Below are 22,530 nucleotides of genomic sequence, written 5' to 3' on the forward strand. Positions count from 1 at the left end.
CCAGCACGGCATGGGGCTGCATCCACCCAGATCCCAGGGTTACAAACCCCGGTGCAGGGGGAACACCCAGATCCCAGCCCCTGTATGGCTGCAGAGGGGCAGTGGGGCTATCCAGCAGTTGGCAGGGCGAGGCGGGTTCTGTATATCCGGCACAACCTGTATTTACACTGACCTCTTGCAGCAGGTGTGTTTGTGGGTGGGGGGTGCACAGCTTTCCCCCTCGCTGCTGTTGCACCGATCTAACTGCTTGCACGTCCGCCAGGGAGTCACTTGCGTTGGAGCCCTGGCTGCAGACAAGACGACATTTCTTCGCCACAGCTTACGCAAATCCTTCTCATGCTCCGTAAAAGGCACGACACCGCCCGAGCGCTCGGCTGATCCGCGCCAAGGTTGCCGTAGGTCCCAACTAGGGAGCTGGCTCTGATGAAACTCGGTTGCCCTGTGATCCATTTTTATTTCACGTTCCCTTTTCGTTCTGTTTCTCTGGCCTTCAGGCCCCAGTTGATCATTAATAAGTACTAGCGTTTTTCATCATAAATCTCAAAGTGCTTTACACGAGAGGTCAGGGTCAATATCTCCATTTTGCAGAGAGGGAAACTGAGGCACAGAGGTGCAATGACCTGCCCAGGGTCACCTAACAGGCCAGTGTGCAACCCAGAAGAGAACGCAGATCTCCTGAGTCTCTGACCACTCAGCCATGCTCCCTTCGGCTGCCTTGCCTCTAACCCTAATACATCTGCTCAGGGGAGTAAGGATTTCCTCTCTCCCCCTTTGATCAATCATATGAGGGGGGCAACGCCAAGGGAAAGCAGGGCTATGACAGCTACTCCCCTCCTGCCAACCAGTGCCCCGGGACAGGGCCGATAATGCCCGGCTCCAGCCCCATGCCCTGTATGGGAATGTCACTAATTACCCCCACATGGAAAATTGGTGTCTCAGAGACACAGCGCCTCCTAGTGCTCTGATGGTGAGCCTGCATTGCACATGGCCACTGACAGCACGCCAGGATGGAATATTAGCAAGGACCCCACGGAAGGACGATGGGCGGCTTGGAGCTCGGGTCCATCTTGGACAGTGGCCTGTCTCTGATGGGGGCAAGCGCTGGCAACACCCTGGTGACAGCTATGGAAGAATCTTTCTCTCTGGCCCCATTAGTTAGGACAGGGGTTCCCAAACTGTGGGGCACGCCCCTTTAGGGGGTGCAGAGGAACATTGGGGGGGCACATGGTGGGGCCCAGGCCAGCCCCACAGAGAGTGGGGAGGAAACGCCATGCTTCCAGCCCTGGTCCAAATCCAGACCAGCTCCACCTCTCGCCCCAGCTCCTCCCCAGTTCCACCCCCAGCTCTGCCTTCGGCCCCAGCGCCGCTGCTAGGAGCAGGGACACGGACAGATTGATTCTGTTACTGGTAAGGGGGGCGTGACTGGAAAAGTTTGGGCACCACTGAGTTAGAGGTTGGCATGTGGCCTTGTGACAAGGTGTATCGGGCCCTTTGGGGCACCCTGCTGGAGGCCTCATGGTCCGACCACATCCCATCCCAGGAAAGAACAATAGATGTGGGTCCTCCAGGCTGCCTAGAGAGGCTGCCTGCAGGAAAGAAGCCAACCATAGCCCAGCAGGCTCATATAAAAGGAGCTACAGTAGTTGGCTGGAGTGGTTGCTGGCTGGACTGGAGCTGTGGGAGTGAGGTTGGTGCTCCTGGCTGATGTCTGGGACTCAAGCAACACTTCATCCCTGAGCTAAGGATGAAGCTGAAAGTGCTGAAGTTAAGATGGGAAGAGGCCCAGAGAAACACAGCAGCATATAGTTAAAGGGAAGCAGCTGGTGGCTGCTACTTATAGGGTCCCTGGGTTGGGACCTGGAGGAGTGGGCAGGCCTGGGTCTCCCCCCTGCCACAGGTGGAGTGGCCTGAGCCCAGCGAAGGGGGCAGAAGACCTTGAAGAGGGTCAGCGTTTTATAGAGCTGTGTTATGACTGGAAGGGGGTTGAACTGAACCAGTGACCCCTAGAGGTGCAGCTGGAGAGTGGGGATCAAGAGGCCTCGCTATGGAGCAGAGAGTCACCCAGGAAGGGCCTTTGGGCACTGCCCCATAACTAAGCAGGGACCATTAGCTAATGAGGGCACTGACCGGCCCTCTGAGACTCACTGAGAACCAAGCCTGGAGACAGGGCTAGGGACCAAGACGTTACCGAGGGTGCCGTGAGAGGCTCTGTTGGATTTGTCCTCTGGAAGGGGTCTGTTTTGTTTGTCCACCTGCAGCCTGGGTGTGGCTCTGCTGGAGGGCCGAGTCACTGGAAACCTACTCGAGAAGTTTAACCATCCACAGGGCCCGTGCGAGCAGAGCAGACAGTGCAGGCGCCGCAGACGTACCCGGCCAGCAGGGGTGTTCACGGTAGGGGAGTGGCCCCGTCACAGGCCTGAAGCATAAAGGCTGAGATCTCCTCCAGGTTCTTGCTTTGCTCTTTGTTGTGGTTGGTTGGTTTTTGGTTTTCAGCCTCTCCAGTGGCGCTGTGGATGGTCTCATCTCATAGCAGGGGCCAGTCCTCTCTGGAGTCCTGGTTTGCCATATAGAGCTGGGCTCGCTATAAAACAAGTTTAGGAAAAGGTTATTCTTGATAAATGCATCAGGAATCCTTGTCCCTGAACCCTTCCCCTCTCTGCTTCCCCTGGGGTCCTGGTCCATGACTGGCATGTGTAGCTTAGTTCTGCTAATATTTCCTCGCTGCAGCTCAGCTGTTCGGTGCTGCACATTGCTTAGTTTTCTCTTTGCATGTGAGAGGAAGTGGGTAAGCCTCCTCGTGGGTAAGGCAGTGTATGAGCAGAGTAGTTTGGTCTCTTGCTCTGCCACTGGCCTGCTCAGTGAGCTCGGGCAAGGTGCTTCCCCTCTTCGTGCCTCAGTTTCCCCTTGCTCAGCCATGTCTATTTAGAGCACAAGCTCTCCGGCTCAGGGCCTGCCTGTCACTACGTTTGCGGGCTGTGCCTGGTGCAACGTGGCCTGGAGTTCTGCTGGGGTCTATAGATGCTGCCGTGATACAAATAAATAATGGCCCCATTTGATGAATTCCCCCCCTCCCTTTCTTTATAAAACATAAAGCAGGGGTTAGAATGGGCCCAGCACCCCCCAGAATGGCCTGCTCTGTGGGTTCACAACCCAGCCAGTCTGAACTCAGACATAAGCAGCTGATCTATGGGGCCCCACTGCCTCCCCCCTCAAGCGCTGCTGTGGGACTCAGGACTCCTGGGTCTGCCTGCTGTTTGACCATAGGCAGGTCCCTTAACCTCTGTCTGCCTCCACTTCCCCATCCGTGACACGGACAGGATGAGACATGGCGTCTTTGGTCACGCTCTAGGGATGATGAACGCCATGGAAGAACCGGCTCTTGTTATAGGTTCGCTCCAGCTGGGTCTGGTTTAACAGCCTTATTTATAACTGCCCCTCTTCTAACCTGGCTGTGTTTGGGAGCTCTGGTCATACTTCATTACAGAGCTGAGTGGCTCCTCCCCTAACGTGGTGCTGTGTTTACATGGGTCTGTGGTGGATGGGCTGCGGCTACGCTACGCCATGGCAAGAGCCTCGGTGCTCCTCTGATGCACTGCTAAGGGTGCCAAGGTGTTTCCGGGGAAGCTTTGAGATGATGGGAATTTTGTTCATCTGGACATGCGTCTCTGTGCAGGGGGGCGCATGCAGGTGCGACTGCGTAGTATGTGCAGGCCCCTCAAGAAACTTGGGGCTCCAGCACATCATTTGCCCCCACTTTATTTACATGGACGTTACAGGTGTTTCGGGGACTCCCTTGAGTTCAGGGCCCCTGGTACAATTGTCCCCCTTCCTCCCCCATCAGCCTGGTGGGGAGCTGGGTGTGTGTGGGCATGAGAGAAACTGACACCTATGGCTGCTATATCAGAGCCCCTTTGCTGCTGTCTTTACTAATTCTGATTTCCTTATTCAGAGCAGGACAGGCAGCATGGTCTCGGTCTGTCCTGTGAAGCCTCTGCTGGGCAGTTTGTGCACAGCATGTTAGGTTTTTGTTTTGGACTATGCTATTGCTGAGTCCAGGTACAAAAGGATTAATGGTTTTCTGAATATGTGCTGCTGGCCTTGCCCCTCATGCCCCTTGCTGTTTTCCTATTGGCTGCAAAGTGCTCGGGAACCTGCAAGAGGCAGCAGCACTGTTGCAACAGCTATTCTAAGTGGCACCTGTGCTGGCTGAAGTAGTCTGGAATGAGAGTGTTGTGCAGAGGCCCTAGAGCGAGCAGCTTCTGGAAACTTGCTCTCAACTGATTGATATTATTTCTACTCTATGGGGCAGGGATTGCTTCTGACAATGCGTTTGTGCGGCGGTGCCTGGTGCCCTCATCTCGGGTAAGGCTTCTAGGCACTCCTGCAATGCACAAGATAACCTTTCAAGCTTTCAACGAGGCTTAATAAAGGTCAAGGGTTTGCACAGGGAACCTGAGAGGGTGTCTTGTGAGCGTCATTCCCAAGCAGCTTGCATATGGTACAGCGCAATGAAGGGTGTGTGTGTGTGTGTGTGTGTGTAAACAGAGGATATATGCGAGTGTACAGAGGGAACAGGCGCCAGCTGGCAGAGGGGCCTGTGTTTCCTGTAGGCATGACTTCGGCACCTCTCTAACTCCAGGCGAGGCAGAGGATCTCTGATCACCTTTAGGGCACTCAGCTGGAAGGCGGCCGCTTCTGGTTCAATTCCCCTCCCCTGCAGACTGAGAAGGGATTTGAACAGTGATTTCCCCTCCCCCCTCCAAGGTGCTAGCGTTTGGGCTACCAAGCGTGTCTTCTTGTCGCCCAGTTCATTATTCAATTCAGGTGGTTCAACATCAACCAGGGAAACTGAGGCAGGCCCGTGTTAGAACATCCTGTCCCCAGGGCTTGGGGCACTCAGCCGAGAGATGGGAAATCTCCGTTCCAATCCCTGCACCTCACCAGAGGGGGAACTGAATTGGGCTTTCCCCCAGCCTGGGAGAGTTCCCAAAGTGCCGGCCCAAATGTTAGCAGGGAAGCTACTGCCTTCCCACCTCCCCTGGCCAGCGCTAGGCGGCCTCTAAACAAACCTGTGGGATTTAGGTGAAGGAGCCCCTCTTCCCCGGGGCTGGGGAGTGCGCTGGGCCGAGGCATCCAGCAGGGTCTGTGCCAGAGGCAGACCCTTAGTGCCACGTTGCCAGGAGAAATACAGGCACTGAGTGACCTTAGGCGGCAGTGAGCAGGCGAGTTGTGGGTCACAGTGGGGCCTCAATCCCTTAGTGGGCCTGGCCTGTCCCTCTTGAGGGCTGCTCCTGCACCTGTGGTTAGCCAGATCTGGCCGTTAATCACTGAGCTGCCATTCCCAGCACCGCTAATTCTCCAAGGAGCCAATCGTGAAGTACAGGAACAGGGGTTTGAGCAGCTCAGCAGCCTGGCTGAGGAAAAGCTACTGGGGAAACCTCTCCTGGGGACAGGGCAGCGATGGAGAGAGGCTAGCCTGGCCGGGGAGACAACGTTTTCAAAAGGCACCTAAGGGATTTAGGAGCCTCTTGATTGATCAGAGGGTATTAGGCTCCTTATGTTACTTAGCTGCTTTTGAAAACATTGGTCTCTTCTGTGCCACTTCCCTAAAACTGAGCAGGAGGAAACCCTGGGCCTTCAGTTGGCGTGTGTGTCGGGGGGTTGACCCAGGTGCCATGGCCCCTTTCAGGCTGAAATGAGACTTGCTGCAGCCCAGAGCATGAGACACCGATCAGACTGACTGGGGGGTGGAAAGAGAACCCCAGGGGCCAGGTTAGGTTCTCTATGACACTTTTAAACAGTGGCAGATACTGTGTGTGTCTGTGTTGGTGTGCGGCTGTGTGGAAGTGCAGCTGTGTCTGCAGGCAGTGTGTGTATGTGTGTTTTTGTGTGTGTGCTCGCACAGGTGTGTCTGACAGATCTCCCCCTGCCTGTCATCCCGAGGCATGGGAGCAGGTGGAGGGGGGAAATTCCTCCAGCAGGAAACTCTCTCTCTCTCTCTCTCTCTCTCTCTCTCTCTCTCTCTCTTTCATCCCTTCTTGGTTCCCAGCAGCTTAGCTCTCACCTGGCCAGTGTGGGACGCCCGACCTTTCCCCCATTCCCTGTCCCTAACCAGCCCCGCATCTCCCTGACCCCTGGGGGCCTGCCCCATGCTCCCAGGCTGTGTCCACAGCCCGATGCTGCTTTCTCCACGTTGTTTCTCAGATCTGGCCTTCTTTTTGGGTCCCGATGGGTTTCTGTTTTGTGTTACGTGAGCAGTCTCTGCAGCAGGTGCCTGTCCTAGGGTTTTGGCCTGATGTCCAACAGTGCGGTATCTGAGCGTCTTTCACATAAAATCAAGAGCAACACATGATCGCCATATTTGGGGTTGGGAAGGAATTTTTCCCCAGGTCAGATTGGCAGAGGCTCTAGGGAGTTTTTGCCTTCCTCTGCAGCCTGGGGCATGGGTCACTTGCTGGTTTGAACTAGTGTCAGTGGTGGATTCTCTGACTTGAGGACTTTAAATCATGATTTGAGGACTTCACTAAGTCAGCCAGAGGTTCGGGGTCTATGACAGGAGTGGGTGGGTGAGGTTCTGTGGCCTGCCATGTGCAGGAGGTCAGACTAGATCATTTATTGTCCCTTCTGGCCTTAAAGTCTGAGAAACACCAGTTCTCTTTTTTTTGGAGGTAAAAACTCAGCTTGGGGCATGAGATTTTTGGTTTTGTTTTGACTGTAGGAATTCCTAGTTCTTAGCTAGCCCTCTTCATCAGTAGATCTCAAAAGGAGGGCGGTGTCATTATCCCCCTTTTACAGATGGGGAAACTGAGGCACAGGTGGGGACACGACTTGTCCACAGTCAGCCAGCAGGCTCTTGGCAGAGCCAAGGACGAGAACCCAGGTCTCCACAGTCCCAGTCCTTTCTCTGCTAGGCCACGCTGCCTCCCTGCTGTATACCACTTCTCCGCCAGGTGAAATCAACTCCCTGTTCAACTTCTGACACACCGGCTCGTCCGGTTTGACTTGGGGTTGATTTGTCAGCGCCGTAAGTGGGGCTGGTGGCATTGCCTGGGTCAGCTAACAGGCCCGGGGAGCGGGTCATCTTCCCGAGGCGTGCTTCCGGAGCTTGCCGCGGTCATGAGGTCGAGGTAGGCAGGATTGGCCACCGGCAGCCACCTCACCAATTACGAGACTTTAGAAAATTATAATGTTTTTAGACTCCTAGACTTTAAGGTCAGAAGGGCCCATTGTGATCATCTAGTCTGACCTGCACAACGCAGGCCACAACTTCACCCCCCCCCCCTCCTGTCATAGACCCCTGACCTCTGAGTTAAAGTCCTCAAATCGTGGTTTAAAGACTTGGAGGTACAGAGAATCCACCAGCAAGTGCCCCGTGCCCCATGCTGCAGAGAATGGCAAAGGCTCTGGGAGTTTTTTGCCAATCTGCCCTGTGGGGAAAATTCCTTTCCGATCCCAAATATGGCGATCAGCTAAACCCGGAGCATGTGGGCAAGACTCACTAGCCAGACACCCAGAAAGAATTCTCTGCAGTAACTCAGAAGCCCACATCTAACATCCCATCACAGGCCATTGGGCATATCTACCACCAGTAGTCAAAGATCAGTCAATTGCCAAACTAGGCTGTCCCATCAGACCATCCCCTCCATAAACTCATCAGGCTCAGTCTTGAAGCCAGCTAGGTTTTTTGCCCCCACTGCCTCCTTGGGAGGCTGATCCAGAACTTCACTCCTCTGATGGCTAGAAACCTTCATCTAATTTCAAGTCTAAACAGCTTGACTCGGTTGAGCACAGTTGAATTTTGGGCCTCTTGTTTGGGTGTCCAAATAGGGATTTTGGCCAGTACCCAACTTTCAGAACCCAATGAGTCACTAATCAGCTGTATTTGTTCACCTGGTGGAAGCATGGTCTAGTGGTTAGAGAGCTGGACATGTCTGAACTCCTGGGTTCTTTTCCTGGCTCTGAGTGGGGATTGGGGCCCGGGGGTTAGAGTACAGGCCTGAGAGTCAGGTCTCTTTCAGCAGTTCGGGAGACTGAGGCAGAGAGCAACTCCCAAGAGACGCCGGGTCAGAGACAAGACTAGAACCCAGGCAGCTGCCGTGCCAATCTCATGGGCTCACTGTGCGGCTGGGTCATGGAGCTGCAGCGTGCCCGGGTTAAGCCAGGGGCAGGCATTTCCTGAAGTTCACTGCCCATGTAGGCTGATGCTTAGGTACCTGGCCAGCCGCACGTGGCCACAGCAGCTGGGCGAGTGCCTGGTGCTAAAGCCGGCTTACTGGCGTTAATGTGTGCGCTCCCAGGGCGGGCGGATTAGCAGGGATTCATCTGTGATGAGAAGGGAGATGTCCCTCTGCCTCCGGACAGGGGACCAGCCGGGGACACAGGCATTGCTTAGCCAGCAGAGCTATAAGCTTCTCTGCACCCTCCTGATGAGTGGTGGTGGTGGAGACCCAAGGGGTGCTGTTGAGGTCACCTGTACCCCACGTCACCCACCCAGCTCCCTCGACTGACAAACATCCCTGCCTTGCCTCCCTGGCGCTGTCCTAGTCCCCACTGTGTGAAAACCGCCCTGGATGGGGCAGCAGAGAGGGTGTGGGTTAAACCGCGTCTATAATGTCACAGGCTGCCCCACTTTTATTTAAATCCGTTCTCAAGCTAGGGCAACCCCTACTGTGGAGATACTCACGTCAGGTGAGCTGAAACCAGTTCCTGACTGATGTGCCCCTAACCTGCAATCGGCCTGGTTTAAACTGAAATTAAACTGGTGAAAACTGAAATCTGCCCAGCACTTTGCACTTCTCAAAAACCACTCCTGAAGGGAGGGAGGGGAAGAGGGTGGGGTGTGTGTGTGGGGGGGGGCCTGGTCCCTGTATCTGTGGCCCTGTGTCTGTCTGTCTGCTGGGAGGAATGAGAGATCCCTCAGCCCGCAGGTGTGTAAGGGCATGACGGCCATACTGGCTCAGACCAGTGCTCCTAGCCCAGGGTCCTGTCTTCTGGCCATGGCCTGTCAGGTGCTTCAGTGGGAATGAACAGAACAGGTCAATTTATCGAGTGATCCATCTCATCCCCTGTCGCCCCGTCCCAGCTCCGGGCAGCCAGAGGTTTAGGGAAACTCAGAGCATGGGGTTGCAGCCCTGACCCTCTTGGCTAATAGCCATCGATGGACCCATCCTCCATGCACTTCTCCAGTTTTTTTTGAACCCGTTTACACTTTTAGCCTTCATCCCCTCCCCTGGCAACGACTCCCCAGGCCGCCTGTGCATGGTGTGAAGAAGTCCTTTATTGGTTTGTTTTAAAGCTGCTGCCTATTCATTGCAGCGGTGCCCCGGGTTTGTGTGGGGAGGGTCCAGCCCCATCCCAGGCTGTGTCCCCACCCTCTAAGTTAAGATGAGAGGCAGCTCCCCTCTGTGGGAGCTATTGGCTCAGGCTCTCTGCACACTCAGGCTTTGTCTATATTTAAAAGTTTTGCGGCTTTAACAGCCTTCCCGTGGGAGCAGCGGGGGAAAGAAACCTGCCGGGGGTGATAATGGAGCATGCCAAGTTTCTGGACGGGGTGAGAAGTCAGGGTGGCAGCGGGGGCTGGACGTGATGAACTTCCAGTTCAATGGTCTGATGGTCCCTGCTGCCCTGGAAGCACTGGGTCTGTCTTCACTGGACTTAGCCCTGGCTCTTACCTAGCTCCTCCTGTCCACACACACAGCCTCTCTCCCGAGCCTGGTGGTGCTTTCAACCCAGGCCAGCTGGCCTGCGGGTTAGAGCCCAGCTGCCGCGTGCGCTGGGGCTGGTAACCCGCCCACTGTGCAGTGAGGATGCAGGATAAACCTCTCCTGTGCTGCTAGTCCTCCAGTGCCTTCCCACCCTTCCCCCCGCATGCCCAGAAGGATAGACAAGCTGTCCCACCCATCACTGGGAACGAACCCCAGAGCGGCTCAGCTCCCTGCGGCCCAAGCGACAGGCCTAGTGACCCCCACACACGGGGCACGCAGCACCATGGAGGGTGCAGCAACTCAAGCAGGGCTTTGCCATGCCCTCACACCTGGGCTTGGGTAGGCCTGGGGCTCAGACCTGGTGAACTCTGCAGTGAAGACACATCCCCTAGGGTCACTACGCAGCGAACGTGCCGCGGGCTGGTCAGTGGTGTAGAAAAAGGGGAAGAATTCTCCAGCGCCGGTAGCTAGCACGTTAGCGACACTGCCAGCCTGGCGGCATCCAGAGAGCCAAGGACTGATCTCCTTGAGCTCATTTGCTGTTAAACCCAGTGAGATCTCCTTGGGAAAGAGCAGAGGAGCCGACTTGGAAAGTAAGAGCTTGCCAAAGTTGACGGCACCTGAGCCCCTTTCTGCAGGGAGAATGAAATGGGGGAAGCCGATACCTCCTGAGAGCGAAGCTCAAGCCTGTGAAGTGCGAATGAAGGGCAGGAGAGGCAGGGCTAATGAGTTTAGACAACAAGCTTTGTGTGGGATTATCCGCCTGCTACGCACCGAAACAAACTGTACGGGCCACGCTGCATGGGCTGAGTGTGGGTAAGGAGGGGAAACCAGGATGCCTGGATTCTATTCCTGGCTCCAACTCCTTGTGGGACTTCCTGCCACTCCTTTGCTTGCTCTGTGCCTCAGTTTCCCCAACTCTGACTGACCTACACTGAGGCCAATAACCGGTGTTTGGCTAACAGGTGTCGTCTTCTACAAACACATCTAGCCTTGAGCTGAAGACACAGAGAGAGAGAATCCAGAACTTCTCTTGGGCGTTAGTTCCACTAGTCAATCCGCTTCACTGTGAAAAAAATGGGTGCCTTATTTCTAAATTGAACTTGTCTGGCTTTAGCTTCCTGCCCTGGGCTCTTGTTCTAGCTGTCTTCACTCGAGGGGAGAGCCCTTTAGTTTCTGGTATTTTCTCTTTGAGATCCTTGGGTGAGACGTGCTAGGAACCGGGCAAAGCTTCTGAATTAGAGCAGGGTGAAAACTTTTCATGTGAACTTTTTTATTGGGCTGAAAACTGGGGGTTTGACCAAAATGAAAAAAAATCTCACCAAAAAAAAAAAAATCATTTGGGTTTTAAAAAAAAGAAGTTCTGCTGTTATATGCTTCAGCCGGTAGGCCAGAACCCTCCCTTTCCCACGTTCTCACACTTCTTTAGCTTTTCCTCCCAGTGGGAGAAAAAAAAAAAAAAAAAAAAAAAAAAAAAAAAAAAGAGAAAATAAGTGGGGGCTTTAATTCCCCATCAAAACTTTTCAAAATTCTTTGAGTGCAGAATAATTTCATTTAAAATGACTCTACTGGAAAAAAAACAACTCACCTCCCTCACCTAATATATTTTCCCGGGTTTCTTCCTCCATTTTATACAAAACATAGTTACCATTTTTCTATGCCTTCCTGTTGAAATGAGGGGGCTGGCGGGTGTGGGCCACCACCCTGTAGCAGACGGGAAGAGAACTGCTCCATCGTGGGCAATGCCGCGGGTCTGGTGGTGTCTCTCTATGAGGACGGGGTGTGGATGATGCGTGCCACAACGAGAAAAACCCTACTGCCATTTGGAAAAGTACAGCATGCACCCCATGGTTGTAGGCAGCCCTGGCTAGTTTTCATGATCGCTTGTTGAAAGCTAGGTTTGCTGTGGCCCACGGCCAGCACCCGCATGAAGCCGGCTGCCAGTAGAAAGCTGTAATATGTTTGATCCCGTAGGCTAGACTTTCAGAGCAGCTCAGCCCCTGATCCTGGGTCCTGATTTTCAAAAGAGTCCACCATTGCAGGGAGCCAGAGATCTGCTGAAAACCTGGCCACAGCCATGGGTCTTGAACCCTTGAGAACAGGGGCCTTAGAAGTGAGTTCTGGCTTGGGCTGGCTCCCAGCCACCCTACAGATATCCCGTATAAATGTGGTGGTAAAAGGCACCACTGGGCAGGGCTGGACGTAACTTGTTGCATCTGCTTTTACATGTACCTACTGGGCATAGATCTATGAGTAATGAGGTAGCTACAAGCCCATGGATGGCAGACAGCGTCGCGGCACCATCCATGGGAGGCCAGTGGGGTGTAGGGGATTGGCATAGGCATGGGACCCTGTCCCCATGGGGTTCTGTTCCCGGCTCCATGACCTTGAGTCAGTCACGCCCCTGCTCTGTGCCTCAGTTGAGGGGATGTGATTTCCCCCCCCCCACACACACACACTTGCATGAGAAACACTCCGGGGGCAGGGCTAGCGCCTTGAACTAAATGACACCAGAAGCGGGGGTGAGGCCGAGCTCTGCCTTGGGCTGGCGACTCAGCGCTGGAAGCCGCGTCTGTGACGGGTTGTTAACCGCAGTGATTCAATGCAACCCCCTCGGCTGTGTCTAGGCTGGGATTTAAGGGGTGAGGTTGGCTCGCGCTGGCTGCCGTGTTGCTGGGACGTGGGGGGATCACCTGCTGCACGTCTCTGGGCATCTCTCCCCCAGTCCCTTGGGCAGTGGGTGCCCTGTGGTCTGGCCAGTGGCAGGTTAGTCTCCTGAGGTTGGCAATGTTTGCTCTCACTGAAGTCCCTGCACTCGGGATCCGTATCCGGCAGCTCAGACTGGCCTATTTAAGGATCCCTTCCCCCTTGAACCTCTGCGAAACGTGCGACGCCCCAGCTATGCCAGGCGGGGGGACCGGTTCAGCACCCAGGAAGGGCAAAACACGAGGTATCAGGCACGTGCTAACATCACACCTTAGCTCCCAAGCCAGATGAGGCCCTGGGGTGAGCCAGGCCCTGCCAGGCACCTCTGATCCCAGCCTGGCACGGGACAGCGATGCTGATGCCTCAAACCTGCACTGGAGACCAGGTGTTGCTTGGAGCCGGCTTTGTCCTCTCTAACCCTGAAGGGCAGCAAGCCTGGCTGAGTCGCAGCAATGCAAAGGGGGGGCCCTGCGGGCTGCCCTTCCCCCTCCCCCCACCTCCTCCTGCGTAGGGGAGAACAGGGCTGCTCTTTCAGCCGCTCCTCCCCTAGGTAAACAACCCAAGCACGCTGCCAGGGCTGGCATGGGGAGCAGACGCCAGCTGGCTGCACCCGCATCAGAGGCGGCAGGGGCTGTTCCAGGGAAGGGTGGCTGTGGGGATCAGCCGGGAACTGGGCTGGACAGGAAACACAGCGACCAATAACTTGCAGGGACTCGTGGGCTTTCCGTGGGGCTGGAGATGAGGGGGTGTGGGTTCTGCAGGGGGTGAGTGGTGCCACTCAGAGCTGGAGCAAGCCCTGGAGACACCAGGAGCTAGGCCCAGACTCCTGCTGGGATGCATGGGAGTTAGGTGCCAGAATGCCAACGTCAGCCACATCCCCCTGCCAGCTTCTGCCAGAGCCAGGGGCCTGCTCAGGGTTTGCTCTTAAGGATCCAGGCCAGCATTACGGCCGGTGGGGCAAAGGGAGGTTTGCAGGAAGGCCTCGCTGTTAGGGAGAGGGGCTGGGCTGCCCTTCCCAGCACAGACTGACAGCAGGGATTTTCCATACAATTCCCTGCTCACCTTTCAGCTGTGCGGGGGAGCCCAGGGCTGGGATAGCTGGGGGTTGCGGGTCAGGATTGAGGGGCACGTGAGGGGGGCCCAGGGTCAGACAAGCGGGGGGGGGGGTCTGCCAGCTGGGACCAAGGATCATCAGCAGAGCAGGGGTGCGGACGCTTCCCCCATGTCGGCTGTCTTTGGTCGCTTCAGTGAGAACGAGAAGGTATAAAAGGCAACCCCCCATTTCAAAAGGTGACTGGGGAAGCAGTGTTGCTAGCAGCAGGTATCAGGACAGAGCCGGCGCAGATGTCCTGCCGCAGATCAACAGCACCGGCCCTGCTGGCGAATGCTTCGGCTCTAATGTTTAATTATTTACCGTAGCCCCAGAGCTGCCGCCAAGATCCGGCTCCGCGGTGAGCTGACTCTAAACAGCCGTGGCAGGGTGAAGTTGTTATCCCCACAGCAGAGAGACCCAGCTCGACGGTGCCTCCCTGCCACTGATTTCAAGGGGAGTTAGGAGCCTCCAGACCCATGGGGATCTGGCCCTAAGCAAGGTGGCCAAGGTCACAGAGGGAGCTGGGAACTGAGCCCCGGCGTCCGTGACGCTGCCACACACCAGCCTTCCTCTGCCAGCTTTGGGCCCACGATTGGCCAGTTCTGGACGGTGCGGTGGAAAAGTGGGGAGGTTGGGGGCTTGTGCTGGAGCAGGGACCCCAGAACAGCAGCAGCGTGTGTGGACGGCTAGTACATAACAACCCAGGCGCCTTTGCAGGAAGTTCCCGCCATGTCCTCCAATGTGGCGCCTAGACGGGTTACCCCTTGCTCTTTGACACGCACGCCTGCACACGCCGCTCTGCTGCCCACCCGGCGTCACGTTCACACTGCCATCGCCGCACAGCTGGGCATGGGGGGATCTGGCCCGCCGGTGTGAGCGGAGAAGCACGCGGTCTTAGACTCACACTGATCCCCCCAGGATTTCATAAACCGCAGACCCCCCCAACACACTGCCTTCCACACACGCTCACCCACCACACAATTTCACATGCCCCATCCATGCACCTACTGACACAGCCACCAACTACACACAGGTGCAGGGAAACAACCTTTCCCACTCATCAGTGCGTGCCACACCCAGAAATTCAGTCCCACACGCCCCACACACTATAGCTCCACCCCCACCACAAACACAAACATGGAAATAAAGCTTCACACCCTGGCAAAGCACATGTACACTGATCCCAATACACACACATGTACGCACAGAGTTAGGTTCATTTGCTGAACTGCCGCCTCTTATCTGAAGGCAAAGCAAACAGGTCTCCACCTCCGAGGCAGGCCTGAGGTTCTGTTCTATTGATGTATTGATTTCTCTCCCAACCCTTTGTTAATGACTGTTTAAGAATCATCAGCCAGTCTCATTTCCACGTTCATATCGCCAACCAACTGCCTGGTTGAATTGCCTTCTGGGAAGGCTGCCAACTAGGGAATAAAACTCTACACCCATGAGACCCGGCTGGGCAGTGAAAACGGATCTGTTCTGATTGTGAGTTTCGCCCAGACCGAGGATGCGGGGGGAATCGTTCCGGATGCATCGCATTCACGCTGATGCATTTGAAATAAGCTTAGCTGCCCTCAGTTGCTATTCAGCGAGGTATGGGGGCAGGGGAAGCTGGTATTTCCTGACCTGTTGGGAAGAAACATCATTGTAACCTGGGAGAAGGAGCTTTCTGACTCAGAAACTAAACAAGAGGGTGATTCAGCCTTTTACGGGGCAGCTTCCCAAGCGCCACAAGGGAATGTCTGAGCTGGGAGCACTGCGAGTGGGGGGTGACGATGACAGCTCAATCTGCTGTTTGTAAAACACTCTGCGCCCAAGCTGTGTCTCCCCGTGCCCAGAGGCGAACGGTGGGTGGGGTCTGGAAGAAGGGGCCCAAGGCAAATCAGACGGGAGGAGGGCAAATGGGATGAAGCCCAAGAAGGGAAAATGTGAGGTGTGCTGGGATGCGGATGAGCGGGGGAAATTGAAGCGCTGGGTTCTGCAGTACGATCTGTGGGGAAGGCGCCAAGCTGTTCCTGTGACAGGGGGCGAATAAAACTTGGGTAAGGGGAAGCCCCATTGCTTGGGTCATGTCAAACGAAACGGGACAGAAAGCTACCGAGCGTGTCGTTCGGGCGGGCGTCCCTAGGTGGTACCGTTCCATAGAGCCCTGCGCGTTCTGTAGGCTCCGATTAAACGCCGGGTTAGTGGCCGTCGTGTAACGTTCATTCTTCCCGGGGGAGCTGTTGCAAGCAGCAGGGAAGTTTTGCTCTGTGCTTTAATCTCGTCAGTTCCTAGGGCAGGGCTGCTCCCAGAGACATGGGCACTGATGCTTGAGCTGAGCTTCCTTCAGAAGGGGCTGCCCGCCTGCCTGCTGTTTGGGCCCACCTCTGTTCCAGGCCTGGGGTGTAGAGCGGAAATAAACAAACCACACGAAGAGAAAACCTAGACTGCGTCGCTGACGTCAGGGGAACCAACCTGCAATGCCTCAAACCTTGGCAGAGGGGGGCAGCGAATAGGGCACAGCCCTGCATCGGTGTGAGGATGGTCTGACATTTTTCTTTTCCCCTTCCCGGGGCCTGATTCTCTGGTGGGGAATCTCTGGAGCACCACTGAGCCATGCCAGCTGGGCTCCCTGCCCTTTGACTCTGTAGAGAACAGGCGCTGTCCCTTGTTATCTTTAGATCTCACCTCCAGGGCTGTGTGGTCTTATTCTAGATGACTGCCAGGGTGGGGATGAGACATCTGTGTCGGACAGCTGAGGGCATGGTTAGGTTGGGATGAGGAGTAGCTGGCAAGTGGCACTTGTGGCAAAGCGGGCAGGGGAATGGGGTGGATTTCACTGCCCGGTGCTGAAGCTCTGTCTGAGAGCAGTTTCTGTGCCTTCGCCACCTACCCGGCCCAAGCTGTGTCTTACAGGGAGGGTGATTACCCCTGGCAACACCTTGATTTCCCAGGCTTTGATGGCTGTATCCCTGAGAGCCGCCATGCTTTCACTGACCCGCTGTGGCCAAGTACTAAAGAGCTAGAAGCTGTACTGAATTCTCAGGAGAGGACTGCCATTAAGCTGAAGTTCGGGCTGTAAATATCCATCACTTATCTGGGGACGGGGTGAACTTTAAGGGAATGTTTTCTTTAAACTCCCTCCCCTCACCTCCCCTCCTCCCAAAGCCTCTACATATTAACTTAGAAATTCAATGTTAAGGTTGCCCTAACAGTCTTAACTCTGCCCTAATCTCTGGTGCAGCTCCAGGGGCAGCAGTGGAGTTCCAGTCTGGCCCATCCCCACATCTTGGATTTTGGCTGAGGCCTGTTTCCCTGCCAAGGTAGCGAGTCACAGTCACAGACTGCATACTGCCAGCAGATGGATCATGGGGAAAGGGACTCCTGGGGGGCAGGCGCTAACTAAGGCAGGAGTCACTGGTCTGGAAATCTCCCTGGAGAGCTGGTTCCTGCAGGGCGCCTGACCCACCTCCATGCAACCATGAGGCTCTGAGAGGTCGGGGAGCATCTGACGTCCTGGCTCCTCACCCAGGTGCTCCTTCTGGGTGCAGCCACCACCTCACCTCCAGGGAGAGGCAAACAGGAGAGGCACGCAAAGCACTGGGAGGCAAGCTCCTGGGTTCTCTTCCCTGCTCCGGGCAGGGAATGGGGTCTAGTGGTGAGAGTGGGGGACAGTGAGACAGGACTTCTGGGTTCCATGCCGAGTTCTGCCCCAGACACTCTGTGGGGCCATGGGAAAATAACGTCCACACTCTTTTTCCTGCTCCTTCACCGTGTACTCACTGTATCAAAGCAGGACAGGGACCTGGCTACGCTGCAGCCTGCCCAGCGAAGGCGGTCGGCTGGCCCAAGGAGAGATCGAGTCAGAGAGAGGCTGGTACCTTGGGCGCCTGGCGCTGGTTGGCACAACTGTGGCATTGTTCTACCTCCCCCCCCCCCCCCCCCGACGACCCCTCCGTTTCTCCGGCCACACCCCCCCCCCCCACCCCATACGTCCCCCTCTGTCTCACCTGCCGGAGCTGTCTGACACACGGGGCAGCTTGTCCGACATAGCTGCCCTCCTTGGAACGGAGGCTGGCCAGGGCCCAGATGCCAACGGGCACCATGTGCCCCCAGGGGGTGGGCGGGCAGCCATTCTACTCGAGAGGGATCAACGCATGCTGGGACGCACCATCTCCAGAAGCCGTGCCAGCACACCCAGCAGGAGGAGCGGTGCGGCGGGCTCGTTTACACAGCCTAGGTGTGGGGCGCGGACTCCGGGCCCGGTTCCAGGGAAGCGACGCCGGTGGGCAAAGTGTGGGCAGCTCCCTGCTGGGAAGAGACAAAGCACCTTGTCTCCCACGCAGATGAGATCCCGCCGCAGGCCGTGCCCCCAGCAAAGATGGATTAGGCCCCCGGGACTCAGCCCTGTCGGAGGGCCTGAGCCGTTGGTCGACGGATGCCGCTTTCCTGGAATACGGCCTCTCTGTTTGCAAATTCAGACGCCCTGCGGACGCCTCCACCAGCCCCTACTGCCAGTTCTCCCGAACAGAGCCTCCTTTCAGCAGGGCTCGCGCTTTACTCTGCCACAGCCTGTGTTCACGTGGGTGGGGGAAGGTGGGAGATAGATTGGCTGAGATCCAAGTCACCGCGGGTCTCTTGGGGACGTTCCCACGTATTCTGTGGATGGCAGCAGGGCCTAGTGGATAGAGCACTGGACTGGGACTCAGGAGGCTGGGATCTAGTCCTGGTTCTGGCCTGCTGGGTGACTGTGGGCAGCTCACTGCCCCGCTCTGTGCCTCAGTTTCCCCATCTGTATAATCAGTCTAATGATCCTGCCCTCCTTTGGGATCTACTATGAGATTATAAGAGGTGAGAGTGGGGGAACCATAATATCACCCACCCCAGGTATTCAAAAACCAAAGGTCAGGTCCCAAAAAAATCATGACATTTGCAAATGCTGGGTTCTTTTTACTTGCCTTCTAACAGCACTCCAGGCATGTTTTCAGCTTTTTCCTGCGGCCCCGAGGGCTAGAAACGTACCCTTTTAAAGTGCACTCCCCTGCCTGCAGAAGGAAGACAAGACTTTACCGCGAGACTGGCGGTAAAACCCCCCAGTGTTGGCAACGGTGAAAGTGGGTGACTGCAGCCAAGGCCAGGGCGATAAAAGGTTGTTATGGAAAGACAGTCTGCGCCTTTGGAGCCAAGACTGATTTGCCCAAGGTCACCAAGCCGGTCCGAGGCAGGCCTAAAACCCAGCTCTCCGGAGTGCCACGTCAGCGCTCCAGCCGCTAGGCCGCACTGCCACCTTAGCGCTGGGTTGGGAAGAACAGACGGTCGCGCTGAGGGGTGGGGCAGGCTCGCGCTTTCACGGCGAGAGCTTTTGTGCTTGGATCCGCCGACGGTGCAGGGATCCCCAAAGCTTCTTTGCTCCGGGGCACGCTGACAAATTCCCCATCTTTAAAACCCGCGTCTTACAGATCTCCTGCCCTGCCCCGTCTCTTGATGTCACCCCGAGAACCCCCTTCACAGGGCAGAGCTGCAGCAAAGCTATTCAAATAATAACTATATTTTCCAAAACTGTTTGGCAACGACAAACCCACAAATCTCCCACCAGGCCGAGGCGGGGGGCAGCCAGCGTGGCCCATAAAGATCCGGGCAAGCCGTTTCCCAGCAATCGGTGAAGAGGGGCGCGCGGCTCTCACAGAGGGCACATTGTGCTGCCTGCCAAGGTGTCCCGCGCTCCCAGCCTGGGAGCCCGGCAAGCTGCCTTTGCCAAGGCCTTGTTTCCAGTTCCTCTCCCTTCCTGCCCCTGCTGGCCGTCCCGGATCACCCCCAGACTCCTTGACTGGCACCGAAGCTGGCTCATGAATGCTTTGTGTCTCATTAGTGCCGGGTGATTTCCATACGAGCTGGGAGGCGATGGCCGCTGCTGAGAGGGGGAGGCACGGGATCTCCCTTTACTCACAACGGGGGAGCATTATTCTTCCATTTCCCCCTTGCAGCCCTGCTTCTCCTTTGTGCCAAATCGGCCGGCTGACCCTCGACCCCCCAATCGGTGAAGGGACTATCCCGGTTCTGTTTGAAATGCCACTGACCATGCCCTTTCGCACCGCCCAGGTGCGTCCCACCCACAGGCCCTTTGCAAAGGAAGTACGCCCCCCCCCAGTTGTACAGATGGGGAAACTGAGGCACAGAGCAGGGACATTCCTGGGGAGAGCCGGGAGCGAAGACAGAGAGCCTCAGAAGCCAGCAAGCTGAGCAGGGAGCCACCCACCCTCGCCAGGAGTGAAATGGCAGGGAAAGGAGAGGGGCTGACCTGATGCGCCCGGCTGATGGGCTAGGGACCGGCACCTCCCTTCCCTCGGACCCTCAGCTGTGAAACCCCAGAGTCAGACACCGGAGCCAGGCCTGGCAGCTGAAACCGGCTCCGTCTCCTCGGTAGCGCTCGCCCTCACCCTGCGTTGCCTGGGCCCCTGGCTGTCTGCAGGCCGTGCTGCCCCCCGCTGCAGGATCTGACAGGCACAGTCCGGGGTGTGCTCAGTGAACGCTGACAGGATCGAGGATCGGGCCCTGCTGGCGAGAGAGGCGTCCCCCCCGCCTCGCCGGGGAATCCCACTTCGGGGCTCGTTCGCCAGGCCGTAGGCAGTGGCTCCCTTCTGCAGCCAGCTGTGGGGGGGAGACGCGGGTCACTTTGAAAGCCCTCCCGGGCCACAGGTTGGGAACCACTGCTGTGATCGTCCAGCAGCCTGGAGCTTGCCTGGCACAGAGCACAGGGCTGATGTGCTCCCCTGGGCCGCCGTGGCTCCCGGGTGGTTTTCACAGCTGTGGCCAGGTGGAGCCAGCCAGGGCGATCCAGCGGAGCCAATGTGGACGAGGCTGGCGGCGGGGGCAATTCGCCCCGCTCAGCTCTGAATTCTACTCTCCTGTCCCCGCAAATCAGGGCCGAGAAGCCGCCGGGGTGATGCTTGAAGTGCCAGGAAACGGGGAGCCGGGGGGAGGTGGGGGAGGGATGCACCAGGGATGGACTCTGGTCACTTGGAGCAGGACCAGAACGGGTGAGCAGCCTCATGGAACCACGCTTGTTGCGCTGGTGGGGCTGGCCATCAGGGGCCGGATCTGAGCGCCTCTCACAGCAGCGCCGTGTCCTCCCCCAGCCCGGCTACCAGAGAGATCAGAGAGACTCACCCCAGGAGTCGCTGGCAGATGTGGGGGGCGGGCCTATTGCTTAACTTGTGCCTGGTCTGAGCCCGGCACTTCTGGGCCTGGCAGTTCCTAGCCCCGGCACCCCTGGGGAACTTGCTGCGTCAGTTACGAATGTAAAAAAATTGCTGGAGCCCCTGCACCTCTTTCATTACAAATGAAGCCCTGGGGGGGCCAAATGCCGCCTCTCAGCCTTCCCTTGCAGGCAGCCGGTCCCTCTCGCCCGCGCCCAAGCGAGATTTCCGACCAGGACCCACAGGCCAGGCCCCGAGTGTCAGCACGGATCTGGTGGCCCCTTAGCAGCAGGCCTGGGGAAGGCCAGTTAATGCGGACGGGAAGGCCCCCCGTCTCATAGCGCTGGGGAGATGCAGGGCCCTCTGGCTAGTCTGGCTTGTTGGCTGCCAGCTAGGAAGGAGTGGCAGCTGGCTGGCAGCAGGCTGGTGGATGACCCTGCTGGCATTTCCACGTACGCGGTGGGAGCCCGATTTAGACCTGGAGATCGAAATATCCAAGGTGGGTATTTCGGGAGGTCTGGTTAATGTCAAGCTTCGAGCCCGTTGCCCGGACACGTGCTGTTGTTTGCATTCCCAGCCCCACAGAGCCCCGATCTGTGTCCAAGGCTCTCCCCAAGAGCGGTCGCCTGGCCCAGCCCCATGGGGAGACACCATGCTCCAGGGTCTCGAAAGGAGTGTGACTGGCTTTCCTTCCTTCCCGCAGCCAGAGCCATCGCCAGTGAGTCCGGCGTGCCCACCCGCCTGCCACCAGCCCGGGGCGCCAATTGCCAAGAGAGCGAGCCAGGCCCAGATCTCACGGGCAGACATGGACCCCGCGGAGATCCCTGTCCAGACGGAGATGGTGGAGCTGGTGCCCAACGGGAAACATTCAGCAGCTGTGAACGCCTCGGCCATCCCCTTGGTGGGGAACGACAGGTAAACCCCGTGCGTGGGGAGGGGGCAGGGGCTCGCCCTGGCCGGATCCAGCTGAGAGGTGGTGTTAATCGGTCTTCCTGCGCCAGAGATGCAGACTGGGACGGGCAGGCCCCCTCCCCAGATCCAGGCATGGTGAAGGCAGGTGCCAGGCAAGTTTCTTCTTCCCAGCTCTGCTGATGCCCCTCAGTCCTGACCCACGGCCCCTGCTAGCCCAGCCATAGACTCTCCCCCCACCCCCAGCTCTGCTGGTGCCCCTCAATCCCGATCCACAGACCCCCTGCCATTCCAGTGCCAGCACCCGCATGGCTCTGCAATGGGCAGCCCAGAAAGCAAAGGGGATTTGGGGCTGCAGTGCAGAGGGGGTGGGGGACTGATTGCTGGTAGGGGGCTCAGTGGGTAGCCCTTTGGATCCTGCATGCTGTGCTGGGCAGCTCCAGAGAAGAGCCAGAACGACAGAGAGGCTGATTGATGGGGAGCCAGCGACCTGCCCCCAGCCTGGCTCAGCGCCAGCGGGCTGGGAGGGGGACAGAAGTAGGGTCTGCAGCTGTGTGGTGGGTTTAAAGGCCACGGGCAGCTCCTGCTCCCGGAAGCACGGTGCCCTCTGACATCAAAGGCCCAATGCCTGGCTGGCCCTGGGGAAGAATTTGCTTCCAAGGATGACAAGGACTGGGTGCAACACACCCCAGGGCAGCCAGGAGCACTGGGCGTCTATTAAGACTGGACACCAGGCTGGGATCTGCTGCCCCTGCCTTGCTGGGTGATGCTGAGCAAGTCCCAGGGCCTCTGTGCCTCACTTTCCCCAGGGAAGCATGGTGCTCGCCCAGCTCGGAGTGAGTTTGTGTCTGTTTGTGTCTGTGGGGCATTTGGAGATCCGTGTCTTACTGGTGGGGGGGAGGGTTGGCGCCATGGCACCCCTGGGACCCTCAGCTGC

General features: G+C 57.1%; 1 protein-coding gene across 3 annotated transcripts in view; it reads left to right on the plus strand.

Annotated features, from left to right (window-relative positions):
- Positions 1-22,530, plus strand: part of SLC38A3 (solute carrier family 38 member 3) — a 71,901-nt gene that overhangs the window by 26,383 nt on the left and 22,988 nt on the right. For all 3 annotated transcript variants that reach the window (XM_067561213.1, XM_067561212.1, XM_067561214.1), the window contains one exon: positions 21,388-21,599. In XM_067561213.1, the coding sequence (XP_067417314.1) occupies positions 21,490-21,599 (110 nt within the window). In that variant the 5' untranslated portion in view covers positions 21,388-21,489. The remainder of the gene's footprint in view (positions 1-21,387; positions 21,600-22,530) is intronic.

This window comes from Emydura macquarii, unplaced genomic scaffold (assembly GCF_026122565.2).
Source record: "Emydura macquarii macquarii isolate MOO-44397 ecotype Brisbane River unplaced genomic scaffold, CSIRO-AGI_Emac_v2 contig_2369, whole genome shotgun sequence".
In the NCBI taxonomy this organism is placed as follows: Eukaryota; Metazoa; Chordata; order Testudines; family Chelidae; genus Emydura; species Emydura macquarii.